The sequence below is a fragment of the Gobio gobio genome (assembly GCF_949357685.1).
Source record: "Gobio gobio genome assembly, chromosome: 1".
Lineage (NCBI taxonomy): Eukaryota > Metazoa > Chordata > Actinopteri > Cypriniformes > Gobionidae > Gobio > Gobio gobio.
In genome coordinates this window covers 40,060,666-40,079,818 of record NC_137097.1, presented here as the reverse complement: position 1 = coordinate 40,079,818, position 19,153 = coordinate 40,060,666, and the positions used below count along the sequence as shown (strand labels likewise).

The 19,153-nt window shown below is 35.5% G+C and overlaps 1 protein-coding gene across 1 annotated transcript; it reads right to left on the bottom strand.

Annotated features, from left to right (window-relative positions):
* Window positions 1-1,704: 1,704 nt before the first annotated feature.
* Window positions 1,705-18,532, bottom strand: il12rb2l (interleukin 12 receptor, beta 2a, like). Its single transcript, XM_079829631.1, has 15 exons — window positions 18,049-18,532; window positions 17,211-17,492; window positions 16,334-16,466; window positions 16,043-16,194; window positions 14,804-14,952; window positions 11,440-11,584; window positions 10,510-10,583; window positions 10,131-10,377; window positions 9,275-9,466; window positions 8,943-9,044; window positions 8,354-8,485; window positions 4,436-4,579; window positions 4,203-4,272; window positions 3,040-3,109; window positions 1,705-2,935 (listed from the first exon to the last, which is right to left on the bottom strand). Exons 1-15 carry the CDS (start codon window positions 18,110-18,112, stop codon window positions 2,555-2,557), a joined length of 2,337 nt encoding a protein of 778 aa, XP_079685757.1. The 5' UTR covers window positions 18,113-18,532; the 3' UTR covers window positions 1,705-2,554.
* Between the last annotated feature and the right edge of the window lie 621 nt (window positions 18,533-19,153).

Below are 19,153 nucleotides of genomic sequence, written 5' to 3'. Positions count from 1 at the left end.
TATAAAGACCCAATTAATACACTAAATATTATTAATACTATTCATGTTAATATTATATATCTAACAATAGTTTCTATTAAGTTACTTTATTACATATATTTTCTACGCACTATAATATTGTACTTAGAAGTAGTGTAATGTAGTTAAAAGTATCATTCATTAATTTATAATCATTATTTGAATAGATCAATTTAATCACATTTTTATTCATTTATTTTAATCTAATTTACTTATTTACATTTTTATTTTAATATATATATATATATATATATATATATATATATATATATATATATATATATATATATATATATATATATATATATAAACCCATTTAATCATTTATTTATTTAAATTTATTTACTTTTTTTCCTCTACACTTTTAAGCACATTTATAAATAATAAATTAAGCAAACCTATTTATTTACTTATTTTTATTATTTATTTTTGTACGTTTTATATGTTAACTTAACATTTAATCACTGATTTATTTTAAGCGTATGTATTTATTTATTCATTTTTTTTTGTCATGGTTTTTCTCTTTTCCATGGACCCCCTGTCACTCATTTGCGGCCCCCTGGTCTAGACTACTCATTTTAGGTAATGTATTCTGACTACTTTTTGATTACTTTTGACCTAACTCATTTATCACATTGATTTGAATATGATGATATTGTACTATTTTGATATAAAAATACAAAGAGAAAGAAAATATATTCCCTTCTTTGTAATCAACAACATGAAGTGCATTAAATATTACATTACGGGTTTCCCAAAATGGGGTTTGTGAGTTTAATGAAAAACTATTAAGTAATTAAATCATAATTTTTTTTAAATGTAAATAAATCATTTAAAAATAAAAACAACCAAAATAAAACATTTACTTAAAAAAAAGATTAAACATTTAAAATATTTGTTTACCTGTCATGTGACCATTAACCTACATCAGAAAACCTTTTATTATTATTGACTTAATTTTGTTTGTTAATTTTAACTTAACTTAAAATCTAAGGGGTTACTTCAAGTAAATATATTAGGAGAGGTTCAGCTAATAAAAAAAGTTGGGGAATCTCTGTATTGCATGTAAATATGAAATGACGTGAATTGAGTTTGAAAGTGCGATTCCACAGAACCTGGAAGAGCTTCTTTCTTAAGCAGTAGATTTTTATAGAAAGGAACATTTAAAAGGTAACAAAGAAGTAGAATCAATAAATTATGAATAATTTACTGCCATGGTAAGTCTGATTACGAGTATTTTAAAATCTAATATAATCTGTTTACAAGTACTGTAAGTAATTTTTGTAATCTGATTATGTAATCCAGATTACGTGTAATCCGTTACTACCAACCAAATTTTTTTTTTTGAACATTCAGCTGACATCACAGAAATAAAACACATTTTAAAATATATTCAAATAGAACATAGTTATTTTAAATTGTAATAATATTAAATTTTTTTAATAAAAAAAAAAATATCTTGGTGAACATGAGACAAAAAAAAGGTAGTTATTTAAATGGATCTACTTCATAATCATAATCTTCAACACCTTTCCTCCATCTGATCGTCAAATACAGAAGTGTTTCCTGTACTGGCACTATTGTATAGTAATTTTATTTTAGGGGTTGGAGACACTTGATGTGCCTTAAAAATAATTACGCATACAAACAAGCATGCATTTTTGACAGACAACCCCAAAAAACGATATGGTATGGAACCCGGTTTTTTATTTAATTTTTTATAAACATACTTTTTGTGACATATAAAGTTGCAATTACAAAAAATAAAGTTATTTGTTTTTTTATTTTTTACTCTCGGGCATAAAAAGGCTTTCCTAATATACGCAGACTACATCACATACTAATAGTTGTGACTAGTCCTATGTTTAAATGCAAACCTAACATCACCGGTCATCACAAATGATTGCAAAACGTATGAGAACTTCACACGACAACATTTCCGAGTAGTCTTACAGAAGCATATTCATACAGAAAATATTTCTTATGAACGAAAACATTCAATTATCTACATTCAATTGTAGATATCTACCAGTCTCATTTGTGTCACATATGCAATGTTTTCAATGTTAAAACACCCTTTTCCAACAAGGAAACGAGCAGAGTTTGTAAAGTATTTGAGGTCTGAATTCCCTGAAACCACATGGGATTGTGGAGCTGTGCTCTGTGCCCAACATTGGCTAAATCAATGGCGAGAGTTTGTGGCAGGAACATCCCAATGGCAAAAGGGCAGTGTGGAAACCATTTTGAAAACAGCCCTTATTTCATTTGATGACGCTAGTGTGACAAAAATTATACCCGGTACTTCAACTTTAAACAGTACAGCTAATCTGGAAAACTGTAAATGTGGAAATCTGTGCATAGCTCTGCATAGCTCCACAGACACATATGGCAGTTCATGAATAACATGTCGTAATACTCTTTTTCGTGCATGATTCAAGAGTACATGCTGTTCTACAGTAAAACAATCACAATTATGATTGTTCTATTTAAGGCACTACGGTAAAGCTCAAACACCATGAGGTATGAAACGGCAGTGTTAATTCGCCTCAACAGGCGGCATGAAATGTCTTTCATAGTCCGAGACACATTGCTGGTCCCACCACTCTTCACCAGCGCCGCCATTCTCCTCTTCATCAGTATCAACCATCTCACTGTACTCTTTTCTCCAGCTGCCCTGTTTTGAAATGTCTCTGTTTGACTCCTCAGAATCCTCTAACCACTTCTCCTCACTCCCTTGATTTGACCTGCCCAGTCCACCTGGCACCTGGAAGTGTTGGGCTTCCACATCGATTAACATTTTCTCTGGTTCAGTCTCTGAGGGAGGGGAAGGTTTGTTGGGATGCAGGTTCTCCACGATCTCCAGCTCAGAAATCTTCAGAGTCATTTCCGACGGAGAACAGTGTAATGGCCACGTGTACTGGAAGAAAAGCCAAACTCACTCTTTAGAAGAACCATTATTTTACCATTTTTAAACATGTGACAGTCTCTTTCATATAGCTTTGTAAATCTTTAGATTCTCACCTGAAAGTTCATGTGTTTAAATGATTTACTGTTTAATGGATCTGGGATCTTCTGAGAACAGTAACGTAACCTGTACCAAGACAGCAGATATTAATTCACCACAGTGCGTCTAATTTTCCAGTTGAGGACCTAATATAGTTCTTTTGGTATTCTTAGCTTAGGGGTGGATAGAAGTTTTACAGTTTTTGCACCGGCATACTGTTAGTGAACTTCCCGACATGACCCATGCTGTTGAGAGCGCCGTTTAGATGTAAATATGTAAATAAGTGCTGCACGCTTTCCTCTCAATATCAAAATAAATGATAGAAAAAAGAAGATACTTTCAAGAATGATAGTAATTTTTTCCCATACTATGGAAGCCAATAGGGCCCATCAACTGTTTGGTTACCCATGTTCTTCAAAATATCTTCTTTTGTGTTCTGCAGAAGAAAGAAATTCATACAGGTTTGGAACAACTTGAGGCTGAGTAAATGAAACTATCCCTCTCAGACCCCTTCATAGACAGCAATTTAATGAACACTTTCAAGGTCCAGAAAGGTAGGAAAGACATCGTTAAAATAGATCATGTGACTACAGTGGTTCAACCGTAATTTTATGAAGCGATGAGAATACTTTGTGTGCAAAAAACAAACAAAAATAACGACCTTGAAAGTGTTAATTAAATCGCTGTCTATGGAGGGGACAGAAAGCTCTCAGATTTAATCAAAAATATCTTCATTTGTGTTCCGAAGATGAACGAAGGTCTTACAGGTTTGGAAAGGCACAAGGATGATTAACTAATGACAGAATTAACATTTTTGGGTGAACCAACCCTTTAAACATGAAAAAAATAATAATAATTTTCACAAAACAGTATGCCAGACAATATAAACACGTGCATACAATGGCAATGCTAAATAATAGCGATAGTTGGAATGCATAATACAATTTTTTTTATCTGATAATTGAATGGGATGCAATTCACAACAGGGCCAAAAGTATGTGGATACCCCAACCTGCTCGTTGAGCATTTACTACAGCATGATGTTGAAGATTAAGATTAAGGTCAAGATTTATACTCACAGAAATGACTAGACTAGTCAAGCTCACTATTTAAAAGGGGGTGTCCATATACTTTTGGCCACATAGTGTATGATGGAATTATAATGAAAGGTAATACTCACAATAACCAGGTAAAAGCAATAACTAATATCAGCAAAGACAACGGTATGAATACAAATGAGAGAACAAAACCTAGGAGATGAGATGGAAAGAAATTACTGCTTTACTACTGGAAGCGGAATTTTTTTAACAACATGCTGTATGCAAACACAGACCTCTTAGTATTCTGGACGATGCATGCAATGTAAATCTCAAAGTAAGGAAGAAAGAAAGAGCTCGTCTTGCTCATTCTTACTGTAATCTTCAGTGGTGGAAAAAGTGGTGGTGCTCCTCATGCCTTCACCAGCAGCGCTCACAGCGCTCACCCAGGCCTGGTACTGCCGGGACGGCTGCAGGTCTGACAGCTGCACGCTGGTCATGTCACTGCTCACGTTAAACCCTGGTAAACAGGCCACAGAAATACTCTACCGTTAAAAAGGTTTAGGGTCTCTTCTGCTCACCAAGGCTACATTTATTTGATCAAAAATACAGTAAACCAGTAATGTTGGAAAGTATTATCACAATTTAAAAGAACTGTTTTCTATTATAATATATATTTTAAATGTCATTTATTTGTGTTATGTAATTTTCAGCATCATTACTCCAGCCTTTTTCCTTCAGAAATGATACTAATATGATGATTTGATGCTCAAGAAACATTTCTTCTTCTTATCAATGATGAAAACAGCTTGTGCTGGATAATATTTTTGTGGAAACTGAAACATTTTATTCCAGGATTATTGTATCTATAGAAACTTCAAGAGAACAGCAAATAAAAGAAAAATAAAGAAAAACAAAAAAACATTATAAATGTCTTTATGGTCACTTTTTGATCAATTTAATGTGTCCTTGTTAAATAAAAAAAAAAAGAAAAGAAAAAAGAAACGTGCAAATAACTCTGCCCACCAATGTCTGGTTGGGCCAGACAAAAGTACAAAAACCACGTGTAATCTGTCAGCAGTGGTGGCGTTGCATTACAGATACTGTTACGTCTGTGACATAATGCGTTATTTTGTTTTTTTGTGGTTCCTGCTGTCTCCTTTTTCCTCTTTTAGGATTGGTCCTGGACGTAATTGGACCAGAGAAGAAACCTGGACTATAAATCCTCTGGAGGGAGCTCTCTGCCTCTTTGATTGCTCTTGACTGACTGTTGTTGGTGGAAATGTAGTGCGACAGATGGTGATTTCTGTTCTCTTCTTTGTTTTAACAGAGTGCTGTTAGCCACTCCTGATACAGTTTTGATCTCTATGTGAAAACAGTGCCCTACTGTTCCTATCTGTAGGTAGTGATGGGCAGACCGAGGCTTCGTGAAGCACTGAAACAGTTGACGCAAATGTGCCATATTGTTTCGAAGCTTTACAGCGACACCTAGTGGTCACTTGAATGTGTTGATCTGAAATAACCGTGACGATCCATGTAAAACATTTTTAAAAAAAAAAGTTAACAACTGTCTGACAACTACATTATCTTGGTTTTGTAACCTGTACACTCTAAAAAAAAAAAAAAAAAAAAAAAAAAAAGGTTCTATATGGCACCAAAATTGGTTCTTGCCTCGTAATCATAGGGGAACCTTTTTAAGTGCTATATAGCACCAATTTTGGTGCTTCAGTGGTTCTTCAGAGGTTCTTCAGAGGTTCTTTGACTTAGGTGCTATATAGCACCGCTAACTATGGTGCTATATAGCACCGCTACCATATACAGAACATGTTAAGATATGGTGCTATATAGCACCAAAAGTGGTTCCTCTATGATTACGACGAAGAACCATTTTTGGTGCCATATAGAACCTTTTTTTTTTTTAGAGTGTAGCCCCCTCATTGTGAATAACTATAGTTTTTTTTGGTCATGAAAAATGAAGATTAATAAAATAACTAAATGGGTCACATTTGTTACATAGCATTTTTATTAAAAAAATATGATTTGCTCTGCTGTTGAATGACTTAGCCGACTTCTTTTTTTGCATATCATTTCTTCAGTCTTTGAAAAAATCCTCTCACAAGGGATAAATATTTTTTAGCAAGTATATACAAATGAGGGAAAATACTGCTATCACAAAATCTCTCTCCTCTCACAAAAACCCACGAGGTGAAGATGGAATAACTTCACTTTTAAACTGTGGGGAATTAGGTTCATACAGATGTGTGACTGTGTGGTTTGTTCCCGCCCCTTTCAATCAAACGCAGTTTCGACAGGCCCCACCTGATGAAACATTTGAAGCTTCATTTAGCCATAGTCACGTGACATGGGTGTTTCGGATCACAGTTCAGAGCAGTGTTTCGAAACATCTGCGCTTCGGGATCTCGGCAAAGCGCCGAAATGTCAGTTTCGTGTCAGCCATCCCTATATGTAGGCTTCTTAATTATTTGAGAAGCCGTAGGGGGTGAGTGCCTTGTTTTTTTTGTAGGCCAAAAGGCCATTGCCTTTTCTCCTGTTTATTGGTCAGATAAGGAGATAGGGTATGTCATTGTATGTTTGGTTTCTTGTATTGGATTTGTAGGGAAGTTAGTTTTTTTGTGGGAAAGTTAGTTTCTGTTCGTTTACTGTTTCTGCATTTGTTCACCCCAGAAGAGTTGGCTTCTAACTTATTTTTTTCAATGTTTTGTCTAAACTAAATATTCAACTATATTACTGATCCGCCCGCATTGACACTATATGATAACTGAACTGAGCTGGATGACATCACTGTTTTCTCCAGAGCGGCTATACAGCCAAAACAACTTCTGTTGCATTATTATTACTGTCAAGCTGCTTTGAAACAATCTCTATATAAATAATCGCTATATAAATAAAGGTGACTTGACTCTCTGTCAAGATATTGCTTCGTAAAAACCGAAAACAACATCACTATGAAAACAAACCAGAGAACAAGAAAATAAAATGTATAATTAAGAAGTATTGTTTTGTCTTTTATGTTACACCTGACCTAAAGCAGGGATCGTAACAATACTCTTGACGTGATCGAAAAGTATTAGCAATTGCTCTTTTTCCCCATCACATATCAGATTGGAAAGGTATTTATTTTCAAAAAATATGAAGAAAATATGTGTAAAAATTGGAATTCAAGTGTCTTATGCCGAGTTCACACTGCCCGATTTTGACTCGCAGACAGGTTTTGCGAAATCGCAGACAAATGCCAGAAATCATATGCAAATCAGTGCTCATTCACACGAGTGACAATCACGCAGTGTGAATTATCAATGACGCGATCAGAGAGAATCACAGGCAAGTCACCTGAATGACATGCTAAATATCTGGACCTGTCTGCGATTCAAAATTCTGCTGTGTGAAATGTGTTCTGACTAAAAAATCACATCGGCAATGACCTACAGCCAAGGAGAGAGCAAGATATAGGGCATCGGGAGGTTCGGGGAGAAGTTAAAGACCAGAATATCAGTATTTTAATAGATATATTTACAATGATATGAAACAGAAACAAAGCACAAACATTTGCTTGACCTGCCGCAACAGCAACACATTGCAAAATGATTTATTTACCTCCAACTCTCTTTGCAGAACACAATCCTTGCTCCCCGTGTCTCCCCAACCATTTCCTCTTCCATATTTTTTTTTATTTTTCTCCTTTTCGCTGCAAATCTGCGCACAGACAATTTGGATTGCAAGCTTCTTGCGGGCTATCGTGTTTCCTAGTCACCGCGTGCGCATTTGTGAATTGTAATTTGCGGGCCAGACAGAGTTGTTGGTGATTCTTCCTATTGTAAAGTTAAGCAATGTATAACCCCCTTGCACCGATCCATCGTGCAATAGGCACACAGCAGCAACTGAATGCTACCCCGGGTAGTCATGCCGTGTGAAAAGAACAGTGATCTGACGAGTTTGAAAATTGTCCAGTCTGAACTCGTAAGGAGGGCTTTATATGGTCCCAATAAGGCAGCATTTATTTATTAAATATAATAATTTACACTCATATATGTTATTATTGCATACTGTTTTATTATGTACTAAGATACTGAGGTGCAAATAGTATCTAACTACTATTTACATTTATTGCAAAGAAAATACTGCTATTTTTATGTAGTGTAAATAGAATGTATCGCTATTTGCACTTTTCGCTAAGAAAATATGCTATTTTCACATGCCGAAAAAAACTAAGCCCGACATTGGATTGGAATGTCCCAGGCTTAAGACTCACATTAAAGGAGAGATCATGGCTTACCTGTCTCATTAATGCCCCCTATGTAATGCAGGATGACACCTTTGCTCTCACGCACAGGGATGGGGTTCCACATCAGAATGACAGAAGAGTGAGAGATGATCTTCACATGGAATTGTGGGACTTTAGGAGGAACTGGGCAGGGAGATAAAGAGATGATACCAATCTGATTCCAGGATCTTACAGGATCATTTACCAAGCAAGTAATTTGTGCCCTAAAACTGCCACAACTAGCTCAAAGTGAGAAAATGTTTTATAAATGCAATGCATTATACTTTTGTTGCAATTAATGTTGCACTATACAAGCTAATTACTGAAAATGAAATATACTTTTACAACGGAAGTGTTTTTTCACAAATAAGCTTAATATTATAACTTAATTAGGGGTGTATATTTGTAAACACATAGTATTAATTAATTGTAATAGTTATAATTGTAATTGTAATATTATTGTAATATTTTATGTTATTTCTCAGAATTTTGGCTCTCTGTTGTAACAGAAAAGCCATATTTTATTTGATGTCTTGTGGACTTTGGTCTGTTGTCAATGAAATAACCAAAAGTGCAGTCAGTAATTTAAGTGATGTCATACCTCCTTGAAGTGTGTAAACAATCGCTGACTTGAGGAAAATGCTGTGGTTGTTGAAAACGGCAGACAGCGACACATTATATGCGGTGTAGTTCCTGAAGTCACCTGTGGATGGAGATAACTGTCAGGGTCAGAACAAATTACAGCTTTATCGGTCTTTTCACACACACACGCAGTTTTTATACTGTACAAACTGTATATTCTATCCCCTTACACTTACCCTACCCCTAAATCTACCCATCACACAAAACTTTATGCATTTTTAAAATAACTCATTCTGTATGATTTATAAGCTTACACACACACACACACACACACACACACACAAACCCTACCTGTGATTGTGACAGATCTCTGGGTTCTATTTACCCTGACCCAGTTCAGGCATGGACGTTGAGGTACTACAGGCACGTGCTGGACCAAATACTCCAGGACACTCTCAGAGAACTGTGGGTGTACATACCATGAGACCCACAGCGTCTGTTTCTCACCCATTACACTCAGATTCACCTCAGGTGTTGTCTGTCCTGCAGGGCATAAATATGATACTGATCCCCAAATTTTGAATGGTCATGTAAAATTATATTTATAAGATTTATTTTTTGAAAGAAGTCTCTTATGCTCAGCAAGGCTGCATTTATTTGATCAAAAATACAGTAAAACAGTCATATTGTAAAATATTATTGCAATTTAAAATAACTGTTTTCTATGTGAAAATATTTTAAAATGTAATTTATTCCTGTGATCAAAGCTGTATTTTCAGCATCATTACTCCAGTCTTCAGTGTCACATGATCCTCCAGAAATCATTCTAAAATGATGATTTGATACTGATTTGATATAATTTCTGATTATTATCAATGTTGAAAACAGGATTATTTGATGAATAGAACGTTCAAAAGAACAGCATTTATTTGAAACAGAAATATTATAAATCTTATAAATGTCTTTACTGTCACCTTTGATCATTTAATGTGTCCTTACTGAATAAAAGTGTTAATTTCTTCCAATAGCCTCGTACTAAGGCCAAACTTTTAAACTGTAGTGTATATTGCATTACATTATAAAAATGAATAAATACAATATATATATATATAGTAAACAAAACATTTTAAGCAGAACTTAAACAAAATGAAACTAATAATTTATATTAAATATAAAATATTTTGATCAGAATTTTGCATTAACATACCCCTCATGGGCAACGGAATGAATGTGGGGTCGGATGTGCCCATTGAGGTGTTGGCCGACACAAAAACTCCCATAACACCCATCTTGAGAGGGAAACGTCTGAGCTGCGGGCATTTCTGCTCTGTGTGATGCTGACTTCCTGTGTCTCTCCGTTGCCTGGTATCCTGCTTGATCTCAGTGCCATTTTTAAGCTTCAGTGTCACAATATAGTTGCTTATTTCCCCTCTAGCCTGAGACAGGGGCATTTCCTGAGACACAGGAAATAACGTCAGACAGTCAAATTTTTACAGCTCATTCACGATGTAATGAATCGTGACTGACACACTGTACCAGTTTTTAAAAAAACTGTTAGAATGATGTATTATGGGAGTATAGCCTACTTTCCAATAGATGTTACAAAGAGAGTCAGAATTAGGGGCACAATCACTCCAAACATCCAACTGTCCAACCGGTGCTGTAAAGACAGAATATTACAGTCATCATCATTGATTATCTTATATAATACATTTAAAATGGAATACCAACATACTGAGTACAGTATACTGTGCAGTATGTATTGTATACCTATATATAGAGACAGAGAACGGAACGGGATGAACAGAAAATGAGGGCCACATATAAACAGAGTAAGCTAATTAACTGGATATGTAACTCGGATCAGTAAAAAATGAAACTAACTAGTGGAGGGAAAACGGTAAAGGAAACAGGTATAGGAGCTGGAACTATACAATAACTGAATATACACATGACAATATATATACGGTAAAGACATTTATGAAGTTACAAAAAAAATTGTTTCAAAAAAAAAAAAAAAAAAAAAAAAAAGAACAGTTTTTTGAGCAACAAATCAGCATATTAAAAGATTTTGAGCTTGTCATCACAGGAATCCTAGGTGAAAAATACGTACTATTAAATGCATTAAAAATGTACTTCAGTATTTTTTTTTATACGTCATTTTCACCTGGGATGAATTCCATTTTTAAATATATTCAAAAAGAAAACTTTGTAAACAGTAATACAATTTTACAATATTGTTGTTTGTTTTAACTGCATTTTTGATCAAATGTAGCCTTATTGAGCATAAGACATATTTCAAAAACATTTAAAAAATCTTAGTGACCACAAACTTCTGAACGGTAGTGAGAATTCTGAACATGGTGGGCACTCTTGTATAAAACTGAATTAAGCATTGCAAAACAGGACTGACATCTGTATTCTTCTGCTGTGTGAATTTTAATCAAGATTATCCTCAATAAAACAGTAAATGAACAAGTGTTTTAATGTCCTAAATTAATGTGTCTTTCTCTGACCTGCAGGAGGCGTCCTGACTGAATACACTGAACTCCAGTCACTCATGACTTTCTCTTCATATCCACAGTGGCAGCGAACTCGAAAACAGTACTGTGTGAATGGCTGGGTATCCTCAAACGGAAACTGGGACTGGCAATCATCCTCCTGCATTCAATTAAATTCACAATTATTTGTATAGCGCTTTTGACAATACATATTGCTTCAAAGCAGCTTTTAAGAAAATGCATGCATCTACATTAGAATTTAGAGTGATCTGTTATCAGCAGTGACTGTGTCCAATAAAAATTCAATAACATTAATTATTTAAAGAATAGTTCCACTAAATAGTTTAATCCAGTCACCATTTACTCACCCTCATGGTGTTCTTAATGATTTTTACAACATGTATTGACAAATTGCTGACATTATGAAAATTATTCATTTATCGGTAACACTTTATTTCGATGGTCCAATTTAGACATTCTTCGAAACTAACTTTTCAACTACATGTCAACTACTACCAGTCATTAGAGTATTGATAGACTGTCTGCTTAATCAGGGCTGCCAACTTTTGAGAAAAAAGCAACAAAGAACAAAACAAAAAGAATGTCATGTAAATTTTTCACAAGAAAAAAAAATCTCTCAACTAATGCTGTAAACATACAGGGAGCCCTGTCAGCTGATATTATTATTAAAGGTTAAAATAGTGTAATATAGTGCACATATTTAGCAAAATACTCCTCTCTGTAGTTAATTTTTTTACTTGCTCTAAGGTAAATGTAACAACATTTACAGCTGTTTTGAGCGATTACATGAGACCTGATTCATTTCAGTAAGTTGTAATGTATCTTTCAACATCCCTTCTCATGTTCATTCCTGTTTATTTAATATTAACTAGTAGCCTAGTGAAGAGGAAGAGATGATCGGTTCACGAGGCACTTGAACAGTCACGCACCACATTAAAGAGCGCAAAAATTGTATTTATTGTTTGAATTTCATAATAAAATTGACAGAATTGAAAGCCGAGACTTTGTTTCATATCAAAGTAACCTGCTCTGTCTTGTCTGTCTGTGTTTTACTGCGTGAGAAAATGGATGTGTGATGTGAGAGTGTGAGAACAGTGGCTGAATGCGTGAAAGTTGGCAGCCAATAGGCTTTAAGGAACACTCCACTTTTTTTGAAAATAGGCTCATTTTACAAGTCCCCAGCGCAATGATGGAACGCAGCGCGTGAAAGAGGTAACTTTCAATGTGACCGGCACTAAGTTTGTGTAGTTGCAGAGAAAGTTTCAGGCTTGCAGCCGAGAAATTGTGTTGTGGATTTACCTGTGTGATTAGCCATGGTTCTGTGTGTTGTAAAGGGCTGTGATAGTAAGTCGAAGGTGTATACTACCACCATGTTTCACAGAATACCAACGAATCATTGTGCTGCTGCAGCCATGGTACGGCCGCGAAGATCCGCGACTATTACGCAGGAATGAGAAAGTAGTTCCTAGCCATATAGGTGTAGAAAATCGCAACTTTTCATTTTCAGTTGGTCTTAGCACACGATGTAACTGTAGAAGAGTCAAGTTTTAAATAGGAAAAATATTGAAAGTGTCTTTGGTCATTTTTTTAATGAGATGCTAATGGACTGATCAGAATCAATGATGTATGCTAAGCTATGCTAAAAGTGCTACCACCAGATACAAAGATCGGCTGAATGGATTCAAAAACGGTAAAACTCAACTATTTAACTCTAGGGGACTTGTAAAATGAGCCTATTTTCAAAAAAAGTGGAGTGTTCCTTTAATATCTGCTAACTTTTGATGCTCCCCAACAGACATTCTACTAACTATAAATGCAAATTACGTGTCACTTATTCTACTAATCCCAACAATAACAGTCAACTAATAATATAATGAGAGTTAGCTGACATAGTGGCAAATTCAACTACATTGAATTTAATAGTTTCAGCACTTGACCCATAGGCACTAAACACTTACTATTCTTGATATTTTTTGTTTTGTTTTTTTCATTTATTAAAAACAACTTGCTAGGTGTACTGTGCTAGACTAACTGGGTTTGATTGCTTCTATTCTCCTCATTTGTAAGTCCCTTTGGATAAATCATTAAAAGTAAATATTAATCAATGAGAGTTAGTTGACATGTAGTTGCAAAGTAACTTCTAGTTAGTAGAATGTATACCAAGTGGACCATTGAAATTAAGGATATAATCAAAGATAATTGGCTTTCAGTCATAACAATACATTAATTTACATTAAAGAAGCAAGTGAGAAATGTAACTAGTTGGCACAAAACACAAAAAAGCAGTTGTGTTTCTCTTAGGCCTGGTTTAAAATCTACACTTTCTGTTTTACTGAGAAGTGAATTTTAGTAATCCAATATTGATTCTTAAGAGCCATCTTTTAAAGGTTAGTTCACCCAAAAATGTAAATTCTGTCATTAATTACTCGCCCTCATGTCGTTCCAAACCCGTAAGACCTTCGTTCATCTTCGGAACACAAATTAAGATATTTTTGATGAAATCCGAAAGGCTTCTGAACCACCCATAGACAGCAACGTCATTGCAACTTTTAAGGTTTAGAAAGGTAGTAAAAACATCGTTAAAATAGTCCATGTGAATCCAGTGGTTCAGTCTTAAATGTTATGAAGTGACAAGAATACTTTTTGTGCACAAAAAACAAACAAAAATAATGACTTTATTCAACCATTTCTTCTCTTCCATGTCAGTCTCTTACGCGGTTCACGTAGTAAACACAGTGCAGTGCTTCCGGGTTCTACATCAGAACGCCGGCTCTGTATTGGCCACTGATTGGTCAGCTCATGCATCAGCATCATACACGTGTCATGGTGCTCACGTGAACAGCGTTGGCCAATAATGAGCCGCCGTTCTGAAGTAGACCCCGGAAGGGCTGCACTGTGTTTACTACATGAACAGCGAAGGAGACTGACACTAAAGAATTTTTTTTTTGAATATAGCCATTATTTTTGGTCATTGTTTGCACACAAAAAGTTAAATTTGTGTTCCGAAGATGAACGAAGGTCTTAAAGGTTTGGATCGACATGAAGGTGAGTAATTAATGACAGAATTTACATTTTTGGGTGAACTAACCATTTAATCTACATATTTTAATGGATGTGATTACATTTCATTAAACTGTTCTTTTAGCACAACTCTGTTCCTGCAGATGGATGGACTTTCTTCTGAACTAACTCGCTATAGAAACACATGAGTGAAAAGGCCAGAGCTGCACCCATGAAGCCAGTGACACCAAGCTTAGAGGAAAATGTTCAAATATTCTTAGCTGAATCAGAATCGAATAAGGATTTTGTGAATCTGAGCTGAATCAAGTGAAATTGGACTTTCCCTTCCTCCACTCACCTGAATCCAGTCCAGCATGTGATTGTGCGCCTGGTACTGCACTTGACACGTCATGTCTAAGGGGCCCACACTTTCACACAGTGACATGTTCCAGTAGATCACCAGCGGCATGAAGGTGTGGGTAATAATGCTGGGCGGGTCTGGAAGAACTAAACAAACAAACAAACAAAAACAGGAAGCATTTACACATACAACTAAGCATTTAAATTCGTTATTTTTAATGAAACTTAGTTTTTTCCTTCAAGTTTCAATAACTTGAGCTACACTACCATTCAAAAGTTTGGGCTTGGTAAGATTTGTCCCTTATGATCAATAAAGGCTGCATTTATGACTATGTCCACACCAACCGTTTCTCTACATTTTGGCCTTCCGTCCACACTTTGTCTTATGAACACAGAGCTTTTTAAAGACGCTCTCCCAAGTCGATCAATTTGAAAACACTGTGTTAGAGTGAACTGTGAAAAGGAGGTTTTTGAAAACGATGACACGTTTAGTCGTGTGACATTGTACCAATAGTTTTGTTTTTATACCGGCATTGTAGTGCCTGTATTCGTTTTCATAGTGTTGTTAAAAACAAATGTTATTTTGTACAATCTTCATATTACGTTACTGCAAATTGTACCCACTATGGCTGTTTTGTGTCAAAACATGAGGGCACCTGCGTGTCCATACACGAAATGTAAATTGTATGCGACCTGGACACACTATAAGTGATGAGAGATTTTGCTAATAAAGTGATCGTGTCAGAAGAAGACAACTTTTTTATGTCAGTATCATCTTTTATAACAATTTACATGCACAATAAGATGATTTTAGCTTTTTAAACAGTAGTTAAAACACCATTTTCAAATGTATCCAGATTAATGTAGACGTAGCTTATTTGATCAAAACTACAGTAAAAACAACATTATGAAATACTATTACATTTCAAAATAACTTTTTTTTCATGTGATCAAAGCTGTATTTTCAGCATCATTACTCCAGTCTTCAGTGTCATATGATCCTTCAGAAATCACTCTAATATGATGATTTGATGCTCATGAAACATTTCCTATTACACTATTATCAATGTTGAAAAGGGTTGTGCTGATTTCTTAAAAACAAAAACAATCTTACTGACCACAAAGCTTTGAATAGTAGTGTATATCTAGGGAGAAAAATATCAGAGAGACTTGGAGGTGATGGGCTCTATTTTTTAACATTTATTAATAATAATAAAATAGAGTAAAGATGACTTACCGATATGGCCTGTGTTGAAGACAGACTCTTCAGATCGTGCAGAACCCAGCACGTTTTTGGCAGTGACCCATGCTGTAATGTCAGAGCTTTTCATATACGACACCCGGTTTATGACCGCATTCTCTTCATCGCTCTCAATTGAGTTAACTTTCCTGAATATAAACACACAAAAAATTATAATTTGAAGTTTAAGTTTGATATTTAATTTGCGATTGTCCCAAATTGTGTTCAAGTTCTGCTTAAAAAATGCTAAAGTTTTGACCACTTATTAGAAGGTAAACACTATCACACCCATCATATTCTTGCCAATGCAGGGTGTAATTGGTTGGAATCATCGGCTCATTGGATTTAGTCCAGGAGCAGTAAATGTCTTCCTCCTCAGATCTTATAGCACAATCAGGGCGGGACGGGGAAGAAGGTGGATCTGTAATAGATAAAAAACTATTCTTGAGGAAAGCCAACAAAGAAAGTAAAGGAAGAAAAAAAAAACATACAAAAAGAAAACCACAATAGCCAACATTAAGAGCTGCAAGGGACCCTTTTTTATTTTCTAGACTGAGAAAACAGGAAGCTGTGTTGGGGAAATCTGCAAAAGTAAGCCGCCAGTGTTTCACACACTTCCCCTCCTTGTCTAATTTTGGACAACACCTCAACACAAGCATTTCTCAAAGAATGTTCCAGACTCAAAACAAATTAAGCTCTGTTAACAAATAAAATAATTTACAGTTACATGTTCGGCTGATGCTTTTATCGAAAACTACTTCAGTTGCATTCAAGTGATACATTTGGCCAGTTTATGCATTCCCTGGGAATTGAACCCATGCTCTACTGGTTGAGCTACAGCAACACAACTATCAGTAATGCACTAACAATTGTAAAGCCTATGGGGCAAGGCATCCTAGAGAGCTTAGAAACACAAATATGCATCTTGTATTTTTGTTAAACCACTTATAGTAACTTTTATTTGAGCTGTAAAGTTCTGCTCTAGGCAGAAAAAGGTTTGAGTAGCAAAATCCTGTATATATTTATATCGTTTTTCTTTGTAAACAAATCCCTTCAGGGATCCTTGTGTGTCTGTGTGTGTCATGTCAACATAGATACTTGTACATAAAACCCAGAGCATTCCCAGAGGTCATTAGAGATAAATGATCAATTCTGTGATACTCACAGCCTCCTCTTACTGTAACATTGCAGGTATCTGTTGTATTTCCATTGCACATGCAGCGAATATGCCCAGTGAGTTTTGTTGCAATAGAGATGTTGAAGGTTTCTTTGGAACTGGCACATGTCCTGGGTAGCAGATGTCTGTGCCCCGGCGAGATAACATAAAGCTGGCAGAGATCACAACTGTTTGCTCTTCCCCGTGCACTCGTGTGGCACACAACAGACACATTATGGCCCGCGGGAAGAGCTCGATTCCACCAGCAGTTTACATCCACTTCAAAAGAGGCTGAATAAATAAATAAGACAAAGAATGGTGAAGAGAACAAGTTGGGGCAAAGATGCAGACGTGCACTCAGTTCCATAAAAACATGCAAACAAAGTTTAACATAAATTAATTAATCTACTTTGAATCTTTAATCCATAGTGAAAGCTGGTAAAAACACTAATTTGTATAAAGTTAAAGTTGCCTAAACGTATTCAGACACTTAATGAATAAATATTACTGGAATAGATGCTGTCCTATGAGCTAGTTTATTGCACTAAAAAGTGGCATCTGCCAACTAATGCTGCTAGAACTTCACTTTTGTCAGGTATTTTGCTATTAGTACTGTTATTTGTGAAACTTTGAAACTAAGTACATTGTTTCATAATTTAAAATTTAAAAACTTGCTTTTGTAAAAGGTGTGCTTGTATATGTATATATATATATATATATATATATATATATATATATATATATATATATATATATATATATATATATATATATATATATATATAAGCATAACAGTCCCAGAGCTTCTGATAGAATGAAATATTCCAAACAAAACCGTTTTGCTCACCTTGAGAGCATATCCACATGTACAGTAATATAAGAAAATGCACTTTTACATTCCGCCATGCCATCGCTCATGGCATTCGCGCACGCGAAGAGTCCAGTATGACGTAACGTCCCGTTAACTGAGTAATCACACGTTCACGGAAAGTCCGGGTATTTGTTTGTTTCGCTCTAGTGACATCGCTGATCAACAAGGAGCACATGAAAGTTCTTCAGCGCTTCTCTCTATCGTCAGTCCACTTAAAAATAATCACTTACTAACGTCATTCTCTAACTTACATCCTGGAACGAGCATTTTCTATTTCGTCCTGTGATACTGTTCCCCTGTGTTCTTCATAACTAAAGTTTTCCGTCGATTTAGTTGCAGTCGCTGTGCTCAAACCTCTTCATATGTCAAGCTCGGACTCTCTTTACATGTAAACATACAGCCGTCCACCACCACGCCTGAACAACAGTCACTCAGCCTCGCGCCAGAAGACTCCGCCCATATGTCGCCTACGCTAAGCCCGTTAACCAATCAGATCACGGATAATTATTCTCAGCACGTTCCACTTCCTACAGTGAACTTTAGCAAAACGAGACACACAGCTTGTCTAGTTCCCACTGCCACGTGCCACTGCCAACTGATCTCACACTGTATAAAGCTGTTTATCAGGTAACCTAAAAATGTGCTTCTAAATGAACTGGCTCTTTATTCAAGTCAAAAATGGATCCACCTGTAATTTTGCAGAATGTAGAAAGAGTTCTTTAAAGGGATAGTTTACCTAAAAATGAAAATTACTCCATTACTCACCCTCAAGTCATCCTAGGTGTATATGACATTCTTCTTTCAGACGAATAAAATCGGAGTTATATACAAAAATGTCCTGGCTCTTCCAAGCTTTATAATGGCAGTGAATGGGTAAAGATGTTGAAGTCCAAAAAAGTGCATCTATCCATCATATAACTGCTCCACATGGCTCCGGGGGTTAATTAAGGCCTTCTGATGCGAAGCGATGCGTTTGTGCAAGAAAAATATCCATATTTAAAAGTTTATCAACTAAAATCCGACAGACGTACGCATCAATTTACGGGGAAAGAGTAACCCCTGACCTGAAGCATGACGTAGG

Coding starts and splice junctions, on each gene's coding strand:
- il12rb2l (XM_079829631.1), bottom strand. CDS start 18,112: ATGGCATGGCGGAATGTAAAAGTGCATTTTCTTATATTACTGTACATG. Junction 10,584..11,439: donor AGTCAGGACGCCTCCTGCAG/GTCAGAGAAAGA, acceptor CTGTCTTTACAG/CACCGGTTGGACAGTTGGAT. Junction 8,486..8,942: donor TGTTTACACACTTCAAGGAG/GTATGACATCAC, acceptor CTCCCTGCCCAG/TTCCTCCTAAAGTCCCACAA.